Below are 19975 nucleotides of genomic sequence, written 5' to 3' on the forward strand. Positions count from 1 at the left end.
GCTGAAGCAAAGTTGATTGTCTTTACTGTTGTCTGTTCTCCATTACAAATTTGTAAAACTGAAATACACAAAAAATAATATATATCACACAATTGTTGTCAATGACATTGCATTACAGTATACAATACAAATACATTGTATGTATAAATGACTTCAACTAAATGTAAAATTACTAAATGAGCTAAAGTTACAAATGTCACTTAATGCTGATGTGAATGTGCCCTTTAAATAAAGTACAATATGTACAAAGTTCACTCAACTCAAATATGAAACCGAAAGTCCTTTGAGCTGACTGAGATTAGCATAACATTAGCAATAAAGGTAGGCTAACCAGGAGCTAACACAAATATATCCAAAACGAAGCAAACATGTTAACTGAGCATTCACAGATGACTCACACATCTATAAATAAAATACAATATGTATTTGTACAGTCGCAACACTTCTCTGACCTCCAGCTTGATGTGGTCTCTCTCCAACCTTTCTTTGAGGATCTGTCTCTCTTGTTTGTATTTGTTGTGAAATCCTCTTTCCTGCGTATATATATATATATATCACAAATGTTCTAGAATGTACTATTATGACATCATACAACATTCTAGAACATTTGTGATGTCACAGTATGATGTCATAATAGCACATTCTAGAACATTTGTGATGTCACAGTATGATGTCATAATAGCACAAAGTACAACATTTGTGATGTCACAGTATGATGTCATAATATAACATTCTAGAACATTTGTGATGTCACAGTATGATGTCATAATTAGTGCTGTCAATCGATTAACATATTTAATCGCGATTAATCGCATGATTGTCCATAGTTAACGTAATCGCATTTTTTGTAATTATTTTTTATCTACCTTACACAGATCTTTTTCTAGTTCCAAGTTTAAATACTCTTATCAACAGAATGACAATTAAAGCACCCCCAGTGTATTAGACCTGAGCGATTTGTCTGCCTGGAACTCATTCAGCCGCCGCCGCCGCTGTGCACCTCATCTTTTTACCGGGTGACCAAACAGTCTATACTTAGACTTAGAACAACGCAGTGGTCCACTAGATCTAGCACGATCATTTAGAACCAGATACCTTACAAGAGAATGCAAAACATGGTGATTCTTCCGCCCTCAGTGTGTGTCTGTACACAAATCAACGGATAGTGAACAAGAGTAAAGGAGACGCAGAAGCTGGAGCAAAGTTGATTGTCTTTACTGTTGTCTGTTTTGTAAATTTGTAAATTTGTAAAACTGAAATACACAAAAAAGAATATGTATCACACAATTGTTGTCAATGACATTGCATTACAGTATGCAATACAAATACATTGTATGTATAAATGACTTCAACTAAATGTAAAATTAATAAATGAGCTAAAGTTACAAATGTCACTTAATGCTGATGTGAATGTGCCCTTTAAATAAAGTATAATATGTACAAAGTTCACTCAACTAAAATATGAAACCGAAAGTCCTTTGAGCTGACGGAGATTAGCATACCATTAGCAATACAGGTAGGCTAACCAGGAGCTAACACAAATATATCCAAAACGAAGCAAACATGTTAACTGAGCTGTGAGAAGTGGGTTTTGAACACAGCCCAATCGCTGAACACAGGAGAGGAGAATTGAGCGTTTCAAGGGGTTTTAATGGTATTTCCCAAGCAGACAAGTATTACAACAGGAATGTGCAACAGACAGGGGTTAGAATGTTCTTGGGGGGTGAGGACAGGTGCACTCCCAGTCAGTGGTGGTTTCTCCACTAGGGGCGCTGGGGCGCCGACCGCCCTGTTAAAGAGAGAGGAGAAGAAGAAAATATATATATATATATATATATATTTTGTTTTAGAGCCCTAGAAATAAAATAAACATATTTAATATTTACTCATTTTAAGTATGTTTGTGTTTCCAATGCACAATATAACGTTAATATATCAAATATAAATAATTGTTTTTCATTCACAGGAAGTCACTAGTAACTATACCTCTCAGGCCGGGGTGAGACATATCGCGCACGGCAGGGCGTGCACTGGTTTCATCGCTGTATCCTCGCAGCCAATGAAATAGGTCAACCAAATAAATTTCGCCTATCAGTGCGTAACGCACTGTGCGTTGAAATATGATGTAATATGATGGAAGCCGGGCGCGTTTTCAAGCGATCTAGATCATCTAAGCAAGCAGCGTCTATACTTTCCGTAGCCGCATTTCTCGGAGATGCTCTCTGATTGGCCGACGTCAGTTTCTACACTGGTTAGGCTTAGGCACTCTTCGAAGTTGGTTAAGGTTAGAGTTTGTCTTAGAGCGTGATGGCAAGTTTTTTCGACGGTTAAGCTTAGGCACTCTTTCGAAGTTGGTTAAGGTTAGAGTTTGTCTTAGAGCATGGCGATAGAACGCCAGGTAGTTTGCAGGCTGTTCGACGCGGAAATGGGCAAAGACACAGCTTGTCGTCACAGTACTTGTGGTGCCTAACTTGGCTAACAAGAAACTATATGGCTAGCTGGATGCAGTCTGGACAGTGGATATACATCAACACAGTCTGGGACAGTGGACATTATACACATTTACATTTACATTTACATTTAGTCATTTAGCTGACGCTTTTACCCAAAGCGACTTACATGTTCTGTACGACAACCCATCAGGAAGGGCACAACTCTATCAGCTGAGCAACAATGTTCATCAAAGTGTTGAGTGCTACAGTGTAGGTTAGTTTATTAGGACAAGTGCATGACAGTAAGGTTAGTTCGTTTTTTTTCGTTTTTTTTTATTCAGATAATGGTTGAAGAAGTGCGTCTTTAGTCGACGGCAAAAGATTGGACGTGTTTCGGCTGTCCTAACTGGGGTGGGTAGTTCATTCCACCATTGTGGGGCAAGGACTGAGAATAGGCGACTTCTCTTTGATGACCCTCCCGGAGCTTGGATAGGAGTAGGTCTGAGGCGGCCAGAAGATGCAGAGCGTAGGGGTCTTGAGGGTGTGTAGTTAGAGACCATTGACCGGAGGTAGGCGGGAGCGGTTCCCTTTGCCGCACGGTATGCTAGGTCGAGGGCCTTGAAGCGGATTCGTGCAGCAATGGGGAGCCAGTGCAGGTCCCTAAGAAGTGGGGTGACATGGGCCGACTTCGGTAGGTTTGAGATCAGGCGGGCCGCTGCGTTCTGAATGAGTTGAAGAGGCTTAGTGGCAGTGGCCGGGAGGCCAGCGAGCAGTGCGTTGCAGTAGTCGAGGCGGGAGATGACTGTTGATTGGACGAGGAGTTGTTATACACTTATACACTTTATCAAGCCCTCCTGGACCACGTTTCAACTAAACAAAGTGAGTTGCAGTCTCTCTCTCTCTCTCTCTCTCTCTCTCTCCTCTCTCTCTCTCGCTCTCTCTCTCTCTCTCTCTCTCTCTCTCTCTCTCGCTCTCTCTCTCTCGCTCTCTCTGTTAGGATGCTGTGTTGTTGTTGAACGAACTAATTAATTTAGCTGTGGGTGGATCATAATCAACCAGACAATGAATGGTAACTTGTTTAAAATGACAAGATATACATATGTGTTTATTATTGGATTAATCAGAGAGAGAGTGGAGTTTCTTTTGGATTTAAAAGAAGTGGATTATGGCTTGTTCAATATCTCGCCCAGTCAATGTTTGAATGAATGAATGAATGAATGAATGAAAACTTTATTTAACAGATTGCAGAATGGGTACAATACAGTACGGCTCAATACATACAGACCAGAGAAAGACGTTTGTCTTGTTTACATCAGGGTCCCCCATTTTCAATTCATATCGATAGTTTAATAGCTAGCCTTGGCTCGTTTAACAATATGCAAAATATGTGTACAGCCCTGTACTCATACTGAAGTTATTCTTGGTATATACTACACATACTACTAGGTCTGATTGTGTAACGAATCGATTCCACGTCGCGCTGTGTGTGAGTGAGAGAGAGAGAAAGAGAGAGAAGGAGAGATAGAGGGGGATACTAATTAATTCCGCCCCCCCCGGGGAAGAATTCACGAGCCGCCACTGCTCCCAGTGGAGCTGTGGGCAGAAGACACAGGTCTGTGTCTGGAGAGAGAGCAGGAGCACTCCTTGTGCAGTACGAGATGTCCAGGCAGGATGGTGCACTGGAACGGGGGTCCTGGGCACAAGAGAAACAGATTAGAGCAAGGAATAATCACAAGAGCAGGTTAGCAGGGCTTCAAGCCGAGACGTCGTACCTAGGTAGTGATGTTTAACACCGCAACGACTTCTGGTCAGCGTCGTCTGGTAGAAGTAGGGTCTTCATCAACAGGGGATGGGATACAGCTGTGAGGAGTGAGGTGCCTGACAGCGTGTGAATCAGGGGGATGAGGTGCAGCTGGGCTGAGTGACGGGAAGTGAAGGGATGCTGGCCATATAAGGGCGTGAGGCTTCCGTGGAGGAAGGGAGGATGAGGAGGAGTGCGTGGTGGATGGAAAGGAGGATGAAGAGGAGTGTGTGGTGAATGTGAGGGGAAAAGGAGGGGGAGTGAAGTACGCTCGTGCTGTGACTATGACAGGACCCCCCCCTCTACGCACGCCTCCCGGCGGCCCAGGCTTGTCAGGGTTGGCCAGATGGAAATCCCGGACGAGGTCTGGGTCCAGGATCATTTGGCGGGAGATCCAGCTGGGAGACATGGAAGGAGGGGTGAATCCGCATATGGGAGGGGAGCTGGAGTCTGACGACAGAGGGATTGATGAGAGACAGGATTTTGTAGGGACAAACAAAACGGGGGGTTCGTTTACGGGAAACGGGCTTGAGCGGCAGGTCCCGAGACGAGAGCCATACCATCTGACCTGGTTGATAGTCGGGAGCCGGGGTCCGGTGGCGGTCGGCAAAGCGACGGTTCTGGTCCGTAGAGCGGAGAAGCGCGGCCCTTGTGTCCTCCCAAATTCTCCTGCAGTGGCGGAGGTGGTCCTGCACCGATGGAACAGCGATCTCCTCCTCCTGGGCAGGGAACAGCGGGGGTTGGTAGCCCAAAGAGGACTCAAAGGGGGACTGACCTGTGGCCGCTGAAGACAGAGAATTGTGGGCGTATTCGATCCACGGCAGGAAGGTGCTCCAGCCGGAGGGGTCCCGGGCTGTCACGCAGCAGAGGGCGGATCCCAGGTCCTGGTTGGCCCGCTCCGACTGGCCGTTGGTCTGCGGGTGGTACCCGGAGGAGAGGCTGACCGTGGCCCCCAGGGCCAGACAGAAAGCCCTCCAGACCTGGGAGATGAATTGAGGGCCCCTGTCGGAGACGATGTCCACCGGGATCCCGTGGGTTCAGAAATCTGCAGAAATCTGCGGTTTCTGCAGCAGAGGGGAGTTTGGGAAGAGCAACAAAGTGCACAGCCTTCAAGAAACGGTCAACAATAGTGAGGATGGCTGTGTTACCGTGTGAGAGGGGAAGGCTGGTGACGAAGTCCAGGGCGACGTGCGACCAGGGCCGACCGGTAACAGGGAGCGGACGAAGGAGCCCGGCGGGCGGTCTATGGGAGGCCTTTGCACGAGCACAGACGGTGCTTGCCAGGACGAAGGTGTGGGTGTCCTCTCTCATGGAGACCCACCAGAAGTGCCGTTTCAGCAGGGACAGGGTACGGTCGATCCCAGGGTGGCAGGCAAACCGGGAAGCGTGAACCCACTGGAGCACCTGGGAGTGGACAAGGTCAGGGACAAAAAGCCGGTTAGGTCGACCGTTACCTGGGTCCGGCTGGGCACGCTGAGCCTCCCTGACGATGGACTGGATCTCCCAGGTGGCGGCGGCCACCAAGCAGGATGTGGAGAGGATGGTGTCGGGGTGCGCGGGACCTTCCTCTGGGACAAACTGCCAAGAGAGAGCGTCTGGCTTGGTGTTCTTGGAACAAGGCCTGTAGGTAAGGGTGAAATTAAACCTGGCGAAGAACAGCGCCCAGCGAGCCTGGCGGGAGTTCAGACGCTTGGCCGTCTGGACGTAGGCGAGGTTCTTGTGGTTCGTCCAAACCAGGAAGGGGACCTCTGATCCCTCCAGCCAGTGCCTCCATTCCTCCAGGGCTAGTTTGACTGCCAGGAGCTCCAAGTTTCCGATGTCATAGTTGACCTCGGCTGGGGTAAGGCGGCGCGAGAAGAAGGCACAAGGGTGTAGTCTCTGGTCGACGACGGAGCGTTGGGAAAGGACCGCCCCCACTCCGGTACAGGAGGCGTCCACCTCCACCACGAACTGGCGGGACGCGTCCGGCTGGATGAGGATGGGTGCGGTGGTGAAGCGCCGGCGCAGCTTGGTGAAGGCGGAGTCCACTTCGTCGGACCAGACGAAGGGCACGGAAGGCGAGGTGAGTTGGGTGAGGGGTGCCGCGACCCGGCTGTAGTTCCTGATGAAGCGCCGATAGAAGTTGGCAAACCCCAGGAAGCGTTGGAGCTGCTTGACGTTGGTGGGACGGGGCCAGTCGGACACCGCTTTGATCTTCTCGGGGTCCGCCCGGATCTTGCCGCCCTCAATGATGTAGCCGAGGAAGCCGATGGAGGAGACGTGGAACTCACACTTCTCCGCCTTGACGAACAGCTTATTCTCCAGAAGACGCTGGAGGACCCGGCGGACGTGCTGGACGTGCTCCTCCATGGAGCGGGAAAAGATCAGAATGTCATCCAAATAAACAAAAACGGAGCGGTTGAGTACATCGCGGAGAACGTCATTGACGAGGGCCTGAAAGACAGCAGGGGCGTTGGTCAGTCCAAAGGGCATTACCTTGTACTCGAAGTGGCCGAGTGGTGTCTTAAAGGCCGTCTTCCATTCGTCTCCTTCCCGGATGCGGACAAGGTGATAGGCGTTCCTGAGGTCCAGCTTTGTGAAGATGGTGGCACCTTGCAGGGGCTCAAAAGCAGAGTCAATTAAAGGCAGGGGGTACTTGTTTTTGACTGTGATATTGTTGAGACCCCGGTAGTCGATACAGGGGCGAAGGGAATGATCCTTCTTGGAGACAAAGAAGAATCCTGCGCCGACAGGAGAGGAGGAGGAAGTGATAATGCCTGAGGTCAAGGACTCGTGGACGTACTTCTCCATCGACTCCCTCTAACTCATTGAGCACAGTTGTCAATTAATGATATGAATCTATACAATCACCTGTTGTTGAATAATTACCATTACATTCTAGTTATTACTTAAAAAACAGTATATGTAAAACAGTATCTGTACAAAAAAATGTATTTAAAAAAAGTTTTATAATTGATATAATATATATATATATATTTTTTTTTTATGCACTGGTATCGGATCAGTACTCTGTATCGGCCGATACCCAAATATCAGGTATCGGATCGGAAAGGAAAAAATGGTATTGGAACATCACTAATCTCATCTGTAAATATTTTTGAGAAAATCTCATTCGGAGTCATTTCTTCCACTGCGGGCAGCGGAATCTTAACTCCCGGCGTTCTGTTATATGGGACCTTGACACAGGGGAGATAAGCATCCCGTTCGGTGATCCACTTGCCCTGGTAGCCAACAAAATCTTCCTCTTCATCATCAGTGTCATCAAACAACTGGGTGATCCACTGATCTTTAGCGATCGAGTCATCAGGGACGTCACTGCCTGAATCGATTTCTAGGTTGCTTCCCTCACTCGAACTAGCTTCGTTAGCGGTAGCCATGATCGATAAACAGCCAAGTCACTTTTCAGTCTTTCACCTCTCAGTCACGAGTGTGAGGAGGGGCGGGAAATCTCCCTTATTTTCAAATCCCTGTTGACAGATGTCAGACGACATGCTCAGCGTGTATTTCAACCAATAATAAGGAAGCCGTTTACAAATCGTGCTCAACCAATATATGGACCCCCCTCTAATTTATCCACGTGGGCCAATGAAGGCGCATATCATTGGTTACTGGCCTTAAAGTCACCGCTGAAAGACGCACCAATGTGTTTCCCGCTGTGAACCACCTATGCATGAATGCGTACCCCACTGTTAAAGGTATATACACACAAATGTGTATCCCGATGTCAATGTCAAAGACAAACCCGCTGAATGGCCTGCCCTAGATCTCTAGATTCTTATCTCTGCAACTGCGGGAAAAACACAACTTATCATGGATATTCTTACATTAGCAAAAAACTGTCTGACACTAGCAAGAATAATCATAAGATGTACAGTATACTGTATGTTTTTATTGATTTGAGTGAACACAGGAAAACATTTCAAATAGTATGTACATTTATACAATCAGGGGCATACAGTACTAGGAGATGCTGGCATGACAATGAAATGGGTATGCAGCATGAAACAATAAAAACCACCATAAAAACATTCTCAAGTAGAAAAATTGCTACAGAAAACAGTCTTATACGTAGTGGGTAAATACTTCTCGACACAATTCAAATCTGACAAAAAAAGTATTCAAAACATTTGGTATACAAAAGAAAGGCTAATGCAAAACAAACTTCTGCAAAACAAACATTTGAATGCTTGTTTTTTACATTACGTGTGCTAAAAGGAGTGGGCAGATGAGTGGTGATTTACAGTACAACTTGACATAAACACTATGGACACATCCAACAAGTAATTTAGAAAGATAGAGATACAAGGCTTTGCTTTGATTTAACATGGGTTTAACATGATTTAACCATGTAATACATTGTAGTGTGTAATGATTTATAGGCATGTTGAACTTTTCTTTGGCAATGGGATTGGGTTTCTTCATGAGCGCTTATCATTATCATTAGGGCACAAGTATCTATTCTATTATAAATAATAAGCATAAATATAATTTCCCCCTCAGAATGTTCTTACAATTTATACTTAAGGGGTGCACCACCAAAAATTAAAGCTGATATATTATGCCCATAATTTCATACAGATCCCAAAACTCTCTTGTACATCATAATGACATCGCACATTCCAACTCTTTAACTCGATAACTCACAAACCAAATTCAATTGTACAAAACTGCTAATATGGCTTGGTAACTGATGTCAGGTTTACGCCCACAGTGTGATCAGTTGTCACTTCTCTCAACGTGTATCAGTGAAGGGTGCTGTGTGTCTATAGGCGGGCTTTTTAAATAAGATTGTTTGGAACTCTTGTTATGTGAAAAGCTGTGTATGTATACCACTATATCTGTACCCATCTACATGTGTATGTATACCACTATATCTGTACCCATCTACATGTGTATGTATACCACTATATCTGTACCCATATACATGTGTATGTATACCACTATATCTGTACCCATCTACATGTGTATGTATACCACTATATCTGTACCCATATACATGTGTATACCACTATATCTGTACCCATCTACGTGTATGTATATCATTATATCTGTATACCTCTACATGTGTATGTATATCACTATCTGTATACCTCTAAATGTGTATGTATAACACTATATGTACCCCTCTACATGTGTATGTATACTACTATATTATGTACCCCTCTACATGTGTACGTATACCACTATATCTGTACACATCCACATGTGTATGTATATTACCGCCGCTATATCTGTGTAGCACTACACCACTACGACCTTTGTAGGGCAGACTTGTGTTGAGCAGATGGGTGCCATCTCCTTTGATATGCCTGTTCCACATTGTCCCCTGCCGTGCACCAGGATTAAACACTATTGAATGCATACACACAATGTAGAGGAAATTGGTTAATCCAATGGATACATTCGCTAGTGGTGAAAAAATACAATCAATCTCAGTGGGGAAAGTGACTGGTAGAACAGACAAACATCACTCTCGCAGCCAAGGTCCAAGTAACCCACGGCATGTAACAGGGTTACAATACTTTGATAACCAAACGGTAGCCCTTTTTGGACATGCACTCAGGACACTGCACTGAGAATCGGGTGCGGGCATTGCCTGGATTTGCCTTTTCGGACATGTAGCACACAGTGAGGGCATGACGCAGAAAGCCTCCTCTGCCTGTGTGTAAGATCATACATTTTAATATGTATTTAACTGATATTTAAATCTTACAAATGAGGCCAACCTCAAAAGGAAATTTGGTTAAAATAATGGTTTGAAATTAAATGAAATAAGGGTCAATGGTATTCTGTTCAAAACGTTTTACTCATAACCTGTTCATTTATGTAAACATTTGGATGACGAGCAAACAGCATTTCACATCTCTCATCCATAAGATGGCCAGCATATGATCTTGGCGTAAATAATCTCCTGTTTCAAAGCATTATTGAGCTAAAGCTGACCTATTTAACAAATCATGACCACTTAATAATGGTTTCATACAGGCTAAAACACTGTGAGAAGCACACATTTAATATAAATGTAGGACTTTGCTGCAGTAACTTTTTGGAACATATTTGGCGAACCTCACAAACTCACTCAAATCTTGATGAGACAAATGCCTTGTGTGTCTCGTCCTTGGTCGGGAATTCAATTGAAGAGAACGAAGATATCATAACACAGATGTCAATTTTATCCACAACTCATATGTTTTAATTTAACTATCTGCTGGAAAAGGTCAGTTGTACACAACATCATTGTGTATGGAACATGGTTAGTCAGACTTAAGACCAGGGTGCTGGGAAGGTAAACTGCACAGAATAATTTGAATGTTTGCGTAATTCGCATGTCCAAAGGGGGCTAGTAACTGCTCTGTACAGAAAAAACTGTCAAATGAGACATTTTACAAACATACACTAGAGTATGTAAATCCTTGATGCCATAACTCAGAAAAAGTTGACTCTGAGGTTTAAAACAACTTGAACTTGCCATTAAAACAAACAGTAGGGATATGGTGGTATGGGAGCAGGGATGGCTGCGCACCTGTAGCACATTGAGGTAATCACAGGTTAAATCTGCCATCCCTACACACAGAAACCATCCCAGATAGAGTGTCTTTGTCTAGGCAACATGTAACATCTGTTCTGGCTGAGGGAGCGTCAACTGTCATAGATACTAATCTAACAAGAGATATGTTTCTGGCTTTTCACACGTGTGGAGCGATGGAAGGTGCTGGTAGAACACACAGATGAGCTGAGGGTCTGAGGTAGTCTGGAGTTTCACTGAGGGATGATTGGACAGGGATTTGAAATTGTGATCCCAGGTGAATCCCTTGGAGTGAAACGTGTATGACAGTGTATTCTCTCCTGTAACAAGGGTATGGATTATTGTGTGGTGTGGTAACATTTGGAGTATGTTTGATTTGTGTGTTTGTATGTATCAAGTCTCGGTCTGTGTGTTTTAAGGCGACAAAGGGGCAAGAGCCTTCCTCCTTGGTGTTGGTTGTCTGTACATCGTCTCTCCACCTGAACATCCACTGTGTGTGTGTGTGTGTGTTGACAAGTCATGGACTCCACTTCATATATGTTTCCCGGTGAGAAAAAAGAGTGGCCGGTCTTCCTTGGCGTTGGCGGTTTGGAACTCATCACTCAGCCTGAACCTCCACTCTTCCTCGAGCTCGAGCCGACCGACTGTCTGCCTCAGGGAGCTCCGGTCTGCGCTGATGACACACAGTGTCGCCCCTGGATGACAGAGAGAGAGAGAGAATGTTGTTTTATGATACATTTATGATTTCTGTACATTAAAAAGTGTAAATTAGGATGGCTGCAACAGTTGTATTTTGGTAGAGTGCCTGCTACAAGCCATTCAAATCAATCCGGAGCATCCAGGAGTTAATAACAAGCGCACACAGAAACTGAAACCCAATGTTTGATATGGGGATCGGAATGGCTTGTAGCAGAGAATACAGAAATATCCAACCTAGAGGTTTTCACAGGGGTGTATAACCTCTGCTTAGCGACTTTCAAACAACATTCAAGTCTCTCCATGCTTTTAATGGTAGTGTGAATCAAGCTAAAATACATATGGTATATACGACTACAAACACAAAATAAAAGATGGGTAATAGTGAGTAAAAATTAGACTAGTATGGTCCTTTAAACCTGAAGTTACAGTACTTTGCTTTTTTAGTATACCCCCCTTGAATCCTTTATCTGCTTTGTATGAAGCAAACAATGTTTTTGAAAAGTGCTACATAAATAAACATTACATCTTATTTTTACATTATGTTTCTAGTACTTTAAAGTGGTAATCTGTAAAAGCCTAACATTTGCCGTGCTGCCTCTGTACCTTTGAGGAAGGTGAACCTCTTGAGGAAGCCTGGCGTCACGAAGGAGTCCGCGAAGCAGAGGAGCAGGCCGCTGAAGAGGAGGCCTGTGGTGCAGATGTTGATGCAGTGGGGTCTGGAGCTCACGAAACACACGGTCACCTAACAGAGGAGAGTACAGACACATGGTCACCTAACAGAGGAGGGCACAGACACATGGTCACCTAACAGAGGAGAGCACAGACACATGGTCACCTAACAGAGGAGGGCACAGACACATGGTCACCTAACAGAGGAGAGTACAGACACATGGTCACTTAACAGAGGAGAGCACGGACACATGGTCACCTTACAGATGAGAGTACAGACACACGGTCACCTAACAGGAGAGCACAGACACATGGTCACCTAACAGAGGAGAGCACAGACACATGGTCACCTAACAGAGGAGGGCACAGACACACGGTCACCTAACAGAGGAGAGTACAGACACATGGTCACCTAACAGAGGAGGGCACAGACACACGGTCACCTAACAGAGGAGAGTACAGACACATGGTCACCTAACAGAGGAGAGCACAGACACACGGTCACCTAACAGAGGAGAGTACAGACACATGGTCACCTAACAGAGGAGAGTACAGACACATGGTCACCTAACAGAGGAGAGTACAGACACACGGTCACCTAACAGAGGAGGGCACAGACACATGGTCACCTAACAGAGGAGAGTACAGACACATGGTCACCTAACAGAGGAGAGCACAGACACATGGTCACCTAACAGAGGAGAGCACAGACACACAGTCACCTAACAGAGGAGAGTACAGACACATGGTCACCTAACAGAGGAGAGTACAGACACATGGTCACCTAACAGAGGAGAGCACAGACACATGGTCACCTAACAGAGGGGAGTACAGACACACAGTCACCTAACAGAGGAGGGCACAGACACACAGTCACCTAACAGAGGAGGGCACAGACACACAGTCACCTAACAGAGGAGAGTACAGACACATGGTCACCTAACAGAGGGGAGTACAGACACACAGTCACCTAACAGAGGAGAGTACAGACACATGGTCACCTAACAGAGGAGAGTACAGACACATGGTCACCTAACAGAGGAGGGCACAGACACATGGTCACCTAACAGAGGAGAGCACAGACACATGGTCACCTAACAAGAGGAGAGTACAGACACACGGTCACCTAACAGAGGAGAGTACAGACACATGGTCACCTAACAGAGGAGGGCACAGACACATGGTCACCTAACAGAGGAGGGCACAGACACACGGTCACCTAACAGAGGAGGGCACAGACACACGGTCACCTAACAGAGGAGAGTACAGACACATGGTCACCTAACAGAGGAGAGTACAGACACACGGTCACCTAACAGAGGAGAGCACAGACACATGGTCACCTAACAGAGGAGAGTACAGACACATGGTCACCTAACAGAGGAGAGCACAGACACACTGTCACCTAACAGAGGAGAGTACAGACACATGGTCACCTAACAGAGGAGAGTACAGACACATGGTCACCTAACAGAGGAGAGTACAGACACACGGTCACCTAACAGAGGAGGGCACAGACACATGGTCACCTAACAGAGGAGAGTACAGACACATGGTCACCTAACAGAGGAGAGTACAGACACATGGTCACCTAACAGAGGAGAGTACAGACACATGGTCACCTAACAGAGGAGAGTACAGACACACGGTCACCTAACAGAGGGGAGTACAGACACACGGTCACCTAACAGAGGAGGGCACAGACACATGGTCACCTAACAGAGGAGAGTACAGACACATGGTCACCTAACAGAGGAGAGTACAGACACATGGTCACCTAACAGAGGAGGGCACAGACACACGGTCACCTAACAGAGGAGAGTACAGACACATGGTCACCTAACAGAGGAGAGTACAGACACATGGTCACCTAACAGAGGAGAGTACAGACACATGGTCACCTAACAGAGGAGAGTACAGACACATGGTCACCTAACAGAGGAGAGTACAGACACACGGTCACCTAACAGAGGAGAGTACAGACACATGGTCACCTAACAGAGGAGAGTACAGACACATGGTCACCTAACAGAGGAGAGTACAGACACACGGTCACCTAACAGAGGAGAGTACAGACACATGGTCACCTAACAGAGGAGAGTACAGACACATGGTCACCTAACAGAGGAGAGTACAGACACACGGTCACCTAACAGAGGAGAGTACAGACACATGGTCACCTAACAGAGGAGAGTACAGACACACAGTCACCTAACAGAGGAGAGCACAGACACATGGTCACCTAACAGAGGAGAGCACAGACACATGGTCACCTAACAGAGGAGAGTACAGACACATGGTCACCTAACAGAGGAGAGTACAGACACACGGTCACCTAACAGAGGAGAGCACAGACACATGGTCACCTAACAGAGGAGAGTACAGACACACGGTCACCTAACAGAGGAGAGTACAGACACACGGTCACCTAACAGAGGAGAGTACAGACACATGGTCACCTAACAGAGGAGGGCACAGACACATGGTCACCTAACAGAGGAGGGCACAGACACACGGTCACATAACAGTGTCTGTCAGGGTGGTACAGACACTTGGGAAGCATGTGACCATGAGTGTTGTGTAAAAAAATCTGTATATTTTTCAAAACTGAAAGTGTGTTGAAAACATATATCTATCCATTATGTACTTTTCTGAGAGTATACCTGCAATGTATTTTTAGTGCGTATGTGCTTTCATTTACTTATTCAAAGTAAGGTCATTGAAAATGGAGCTTCCAGGGTAGAGCTCTTTAAAAACTTGGTCTTGCCTATATAAAATCATTTTCTTTTTAAAGAAGGAAAAAAAAGCCTGTGGTCGGCCGAAACAGAGCTTTTGGGAAACGTGAACATCATGACCAATGCCTCTCTTGTTGGTAAACGGACTGAAAACGGAGTATTCTCTCTGCAATCAGGACCATGGATGGAGAGATCCCTGCAACCTGCCTTCAGGTCAATATGTGCATTTTTACGTTGCTGTGTGGACAGAGATTTTCTAAAACACTATTGGCGTGGACAGGAATTATTTTGGAAATGGAAGGGTATACTGTGGACATGAGTTTCAGTCAGTAAGTGTTGCTACTAATTGTTGGTAAATTACAGTTATCAAAAGTTTTTGTATTATTTCAATATGGTGAATCTTTGTCAGGGGCAAGATTTGAGAAGTTCAGAATATGTATTGTAATACAAACACATCACTTTGTGAAGGCAATTGACTGTCATGTATTGTAGACATCACCCCAGTCTCACAGACATACAGTGCCTCCTCATGCTTGCTGTGTTGACAAAAACTAAACTTTATTTCAGTTGTAGTTAACTATAATAACCTTGGAGTGTACCTCAGGGCCGAGGTTGACAGTCGACAGACAGTACATGGTGTGTGTGTGTGTGTGTGTGTGTGTGTGTGTGTGTGTGTGTGTGTGTGTGTGTGTGTGTGTGTACCTCAGGGCCCAGGTTGAGGTAGCAGTCGACAGACAGTACAGGGTGTGTGTAATTCTTGGTGCTGAGGGGGAAGAGGCGCTGGCTGGTGTGCTGGAGGTATTTCTCCAGGAGTAGCTGGGCTGGTGTAGCCAGGAAAAGGTGCTTGCTGTCTGGGGCGCAGACGTACTGGGAGGGCCCCACTGAGGTAGGCACATCGGTCAACTGTGGGAAAAACACAACTGTAAGACCATTGTGTCCGAAAATCTTTACATTGTCATCTTTACGTTACCAAGATCTTGTCAAACCACTAATGTGTGCTTTTCTGGGTGCTTTAGTGGCTGGCTGTTCTTGTACAGTAATTTCAGCGTTAAATGGGAACATAAATGCATAAATGTTCCCTCGCGTTGTGTTAATGTATCTGAGGATGTATTTGAACACACCTGACGACCAGAGCTATTGTTATGCAAAGTAGCCAGGTGGGTACTTAGCGAGTTGGCGCATGAGTTGAGTGCAGCGCATTCGTGTGTGCACGTGCTTCTGCTCACAGACCCGGTTGCCCGGTGTGCAACTCCGTCCCATGACCAATGCACCCCTGGGTATGAGGCCTGGGAAATGTGCAAGGCCTGCTGTTTTACGTTTTGGATGGTTAAAACTCAGGTGTGGATTAACAGTCGCTTTAGAGACCCTATGAAGGTAACAATGGATTGACTCACCTTGGTCTTGATAATGAAGGTCCTGTATCCGCCAATGGCGATCTGTTTCTTCATCACGCTGAAGCTGTTGAAGCGGCAGACCAGCAGGCCGGCGCTGTGGGCCCGCAGGGTGAAGTCCACGTCATGGCAAGTGAAGCGGTTCTGGTCGTACTGAATGTTCTGACTCAGGTCCACGTTGAGCAGGACAAAGTCGTGGAGGTGACCCCTGGAGAAGGCTTCCCTGAGCCTGGTACCTGCCATTTGTAGATATTTCCACACCAAAAATAAGTTTTTGTATATGAAGTGTTCTACACACTTTTTTGTTTTGTTTTTAAGTGTACTTAGATTGTACTTACAGGATATTAACACTATGATCGCCGATGACGAGTTAAGACGTCATTCCTAGCCATGCTCATTCTGCCGAAGACGCCGTAACTCGTCTTTGATGTCAATATTTAAAAAATCTGTCATCGAAATATTTCCTTTCCGGAGCCCTGAGATGTACTGGTGAGCGCCACTCAACTGTCTAACGGTTCGAGAGCGCCATCTGGTGGCCGATCGGCAGATCGGCCAAGAGGGAGGGGCGCGCCAAACAGGAAGTGCTCATCCATATGTGCTCCGGGCACTCGCGATCGGTAGCCGGACTCCATCTCAACACACTGGATGATCAATCGCTCGCCCTAACTCAATAAACAACGTTATTTGGACGTATATAGTATTATACAACCTGGAAATGGTTCATCAGGATCAACATCCCATAATCGAAAACGGTCTACTCCACGCTGATCGTCCAACGGCGCGAGGAACATACGGTAAGATTCAGCGTTATTTTCTAACGTATTCCATATAAACTGCTATGATGAACATATGACCCACTCTGGATGAATCATCTAACGCTGCCCACGGAATTATAAACGATCCCCCGCCCATCCGGTCATCATCAGATCATACGTAGATCATTCTAGAAGTACGTCCAGTTGAAATTTTTCATCTCGCACAGATTCCTACCAAACTGTATCTGATCATCAATATAATGCATTTAGGGCTATAAATCACGTTCTGAAGAAAGCTGCAGAAAACGATAAAAACATACTTATACTTTAGACCATATTTTAGTATGAATATGTGAATGAAAAAGTTTAACGTTGCTACACCCTGAACAATACATATAGGACATTGAATGGGCCATAATAATGGCAATGTAGCAATAGAATTTAAAGGGGAACTATCTTATAAATGGCCTTTTTGAGTGTTTAGCATTGTTTCCTAGCTATGTGAACTTATATTAATATGATCTATGTATCAAAATTCTCATATTGGCGCATTCTTCCAATTCTCCTCTCACAATATGCACCCTCACTGAACTGAGTCATTTGAAAATGTGCCCTATATGTGATGTCATAAAGACACTGCTGCATGTTAATGTTCAGGCGAACCAGAACGCGCGCAGTGGTTTAGGAGCCCAGGCTCAAAACAGCTCGAGATCTTGAGGTAGAAAAATGCTGTTTTTGAGGACTTGATTAGAAATACAAAACAATGAATAAAAAAAATATATATATTACAGAGGTGTTCCATAGACTCACAGGAATTGTGTAAAAGTGCCCAAATAGTGAAAGAAATAGTAAAATAGTTCCCCTTTAAAAAGTTATAGCCCTGCAAAGAAGGGGAACTTCTCCATAGACAAATAGAGCTGGCGAGGGATGGTAAATTATGAATTTAACCCATGGCGATTAAAGTGTTAATGACTGAGATGGTTAACAAGAGTAAGTTGTACTTTAGTACAACTAGTACAAATATAGTTGTACTATACTGATGTATAAGCAAAAATATATAAAAATATTGTTTAAACTGTTTCTTTTTTTTTTAATCTACTTTTTCTCCCCATTTTCAATTTTTCTCCCATCCCAATTTCGTATTATCCAATTCTACCCTCGCCTGTCTCGAACGTTGTTAGACCATGCCTCCCACTGGTCGGCTGCAATGTGGACGAAGCCTTGCATCACGTGTCCCCTCCGGTACACGAGGAGGCAGCTGTCGCATCTTTTCACCTGCACAGCGCGATCTCTCAGCGGCGAGGAGTAACGCGTGGGAGGCTTCCTGATTCTGCTGTACAGGCGCACCAACCGACCTGTAGGAGTCGCTGTCCACAACGTCCGATCCCCACCCACCGGCTTTCCCACCCCCTAATACTGCCAATTGTATTAGTATGAACGACCAGCCAAGCCGGAAGCAACACCGAGAGCTGGGCTCGAACCCAGCATATCCTGCGTTAGTGGTGAGCGCCTTGCCCACTGCGCCACTTAGCCGCCCTGTCTATACTGTTTCTATACTTAGAGTAGAACTTAAGTGGTTTCAGTTGAACACAACTTTATAATCCTTTCTGAATACAAAAAAAGTATACAGTAAGTTTTATATATATATATATACATAAAATCACTAACTAAACTAAACTAATCTAGTGCAAAGATACTGGTATCATGTGAAACTAAGAAATCTTGAGGAATCCAAAAGTACCAAACATGTAATGCTAGAGTAGATTACCAATTGCTAGATTTTGCTCCAAAATTATGCCATTTTAAGATTGTTAAAATTTGATAGGAGGAAAATGTCATGGGCAGGGCATTTTCAAAGGGGTCCCTTGACTTCTCACCTCAAGATATCTGAATGAGAATGGGCTCAACAGATAGCTGATAGCAAGACACAAGATCTTGAAACATGTGATTTAGTGGATTACATCTTTCGAATATGTTCTATTTACAATGGGCGATGTGCTGTTCCGTGGCTGAACTGGCCAGGATACTAGACCTATTTGTTGCGCTTCCCATTACATTGTTAAATGTCACTCTTACAAACCAAAGCATATTACCGGGGTAAGGAGGATCCTAAAGTGTGTGACTTAATTTCATGAATGGATAGAGACGTGGCTGGATTATTTGGAAGAGAGAACGCTCTGCAAATTTCACATTTGTCATGCAGAAAAGAACTTTCTGTGCATGCTAAGAAACACTCTCTCGAATTTAATTTAATGTTATGATATATATATATATATATATACAAATATCAATGAAATGGACTACACAGTGTTGGTTTTGATGCAAATTCTTGCAGTTGATTTCAGAGCTATTTGTCTGAGAGACTTCAGGGCAAGTCAGTTTTTACACCTGGGTCCTGTCTTAAAATAATAATAATACATCTGATTTAATTATATAGTGCTTTTCCAAATGCTCAAAGATGCGTAAAGCTAGAAATCTGAATTAGACTGGCGTGGTCCTTTAACACTTCCGGGGCCATTCACGTATATATATATATACGTGATTGGGAGCAAGCGTTTGGCGGCCAATCACGTATACTTATATACGTTTTTAACTCGTTATTTCTTTCAGATTCAGAGTTTTATTTGCCACATGGAAACAATACAATCATGGAGTTTTTCATACAAAATCATAAATACCATACCACGGGCAAAAGGAGCAGGAAGAAGAATAATTCTTATAGGCCTAGTTACCTGCCCCTTATTCCTAAACTAAACAAGTATTACTTGATGGTCGGCGTACAACCAAATTTACACAAAATAATAATTTATACCATATACAAAGAAACAAACAATCCACAGTTTAAACAAGAAAAAATTAAATGATAATAATAATGAAGAATAAAAGAAAAAAAATAAAATATCTCACTATTCAGATCACATTTGACTTTCATACTGACTAAATATTTTTTTTATAATTCTTTTTGAA

The 19975-nt window shown here is 44.6% G+C and overlaps 1 protein-coding gene across 1 annotated transcript in view; it reads right to left on the minus strand.

Annotated features, from left to right (window-relative positions):
- Window positions 1–11290: 11290 nt before the first annotated feature.
- greb1 (growth regulating estrogen receptor binding 1) overlaps window positions 11291–19975 on the minus strand; it is a gene marked incomplete at both ends in the record, with an annotated part of 95252 nt that continues 86567 nt past the window's right edge. The window contains 4 exons of the mRNA XM_084308262.1: window positions 11291–11454; window positions 12062–12200; window positions 15565–15765; window positions 16257–16489. Coding sequence (XP_084164388.1) covers window positions 11291–11454; window positions 12062–12200; window positions 15565–15765; window positions 16257–16489 — 737 coding nt within the window. The remainder of the gene's footprint in view (window positions 11455–12061; window positions 12201–15564; window positions 15766–16256; window positions 16490–19975) is intronic.

This window comes from Notolepis coatsorum (genome assembly GCF_963971535.1).
Source record: "Notolepis coatsorum genome assembly, chromosome: 2".
Classification (NCBI taxonomy): Eukaryota; Metazoa; Chordata; class Actinopteri; order Aulopiformes; family Paralepididae; genus Notolepis; species Notolepis coatsorum.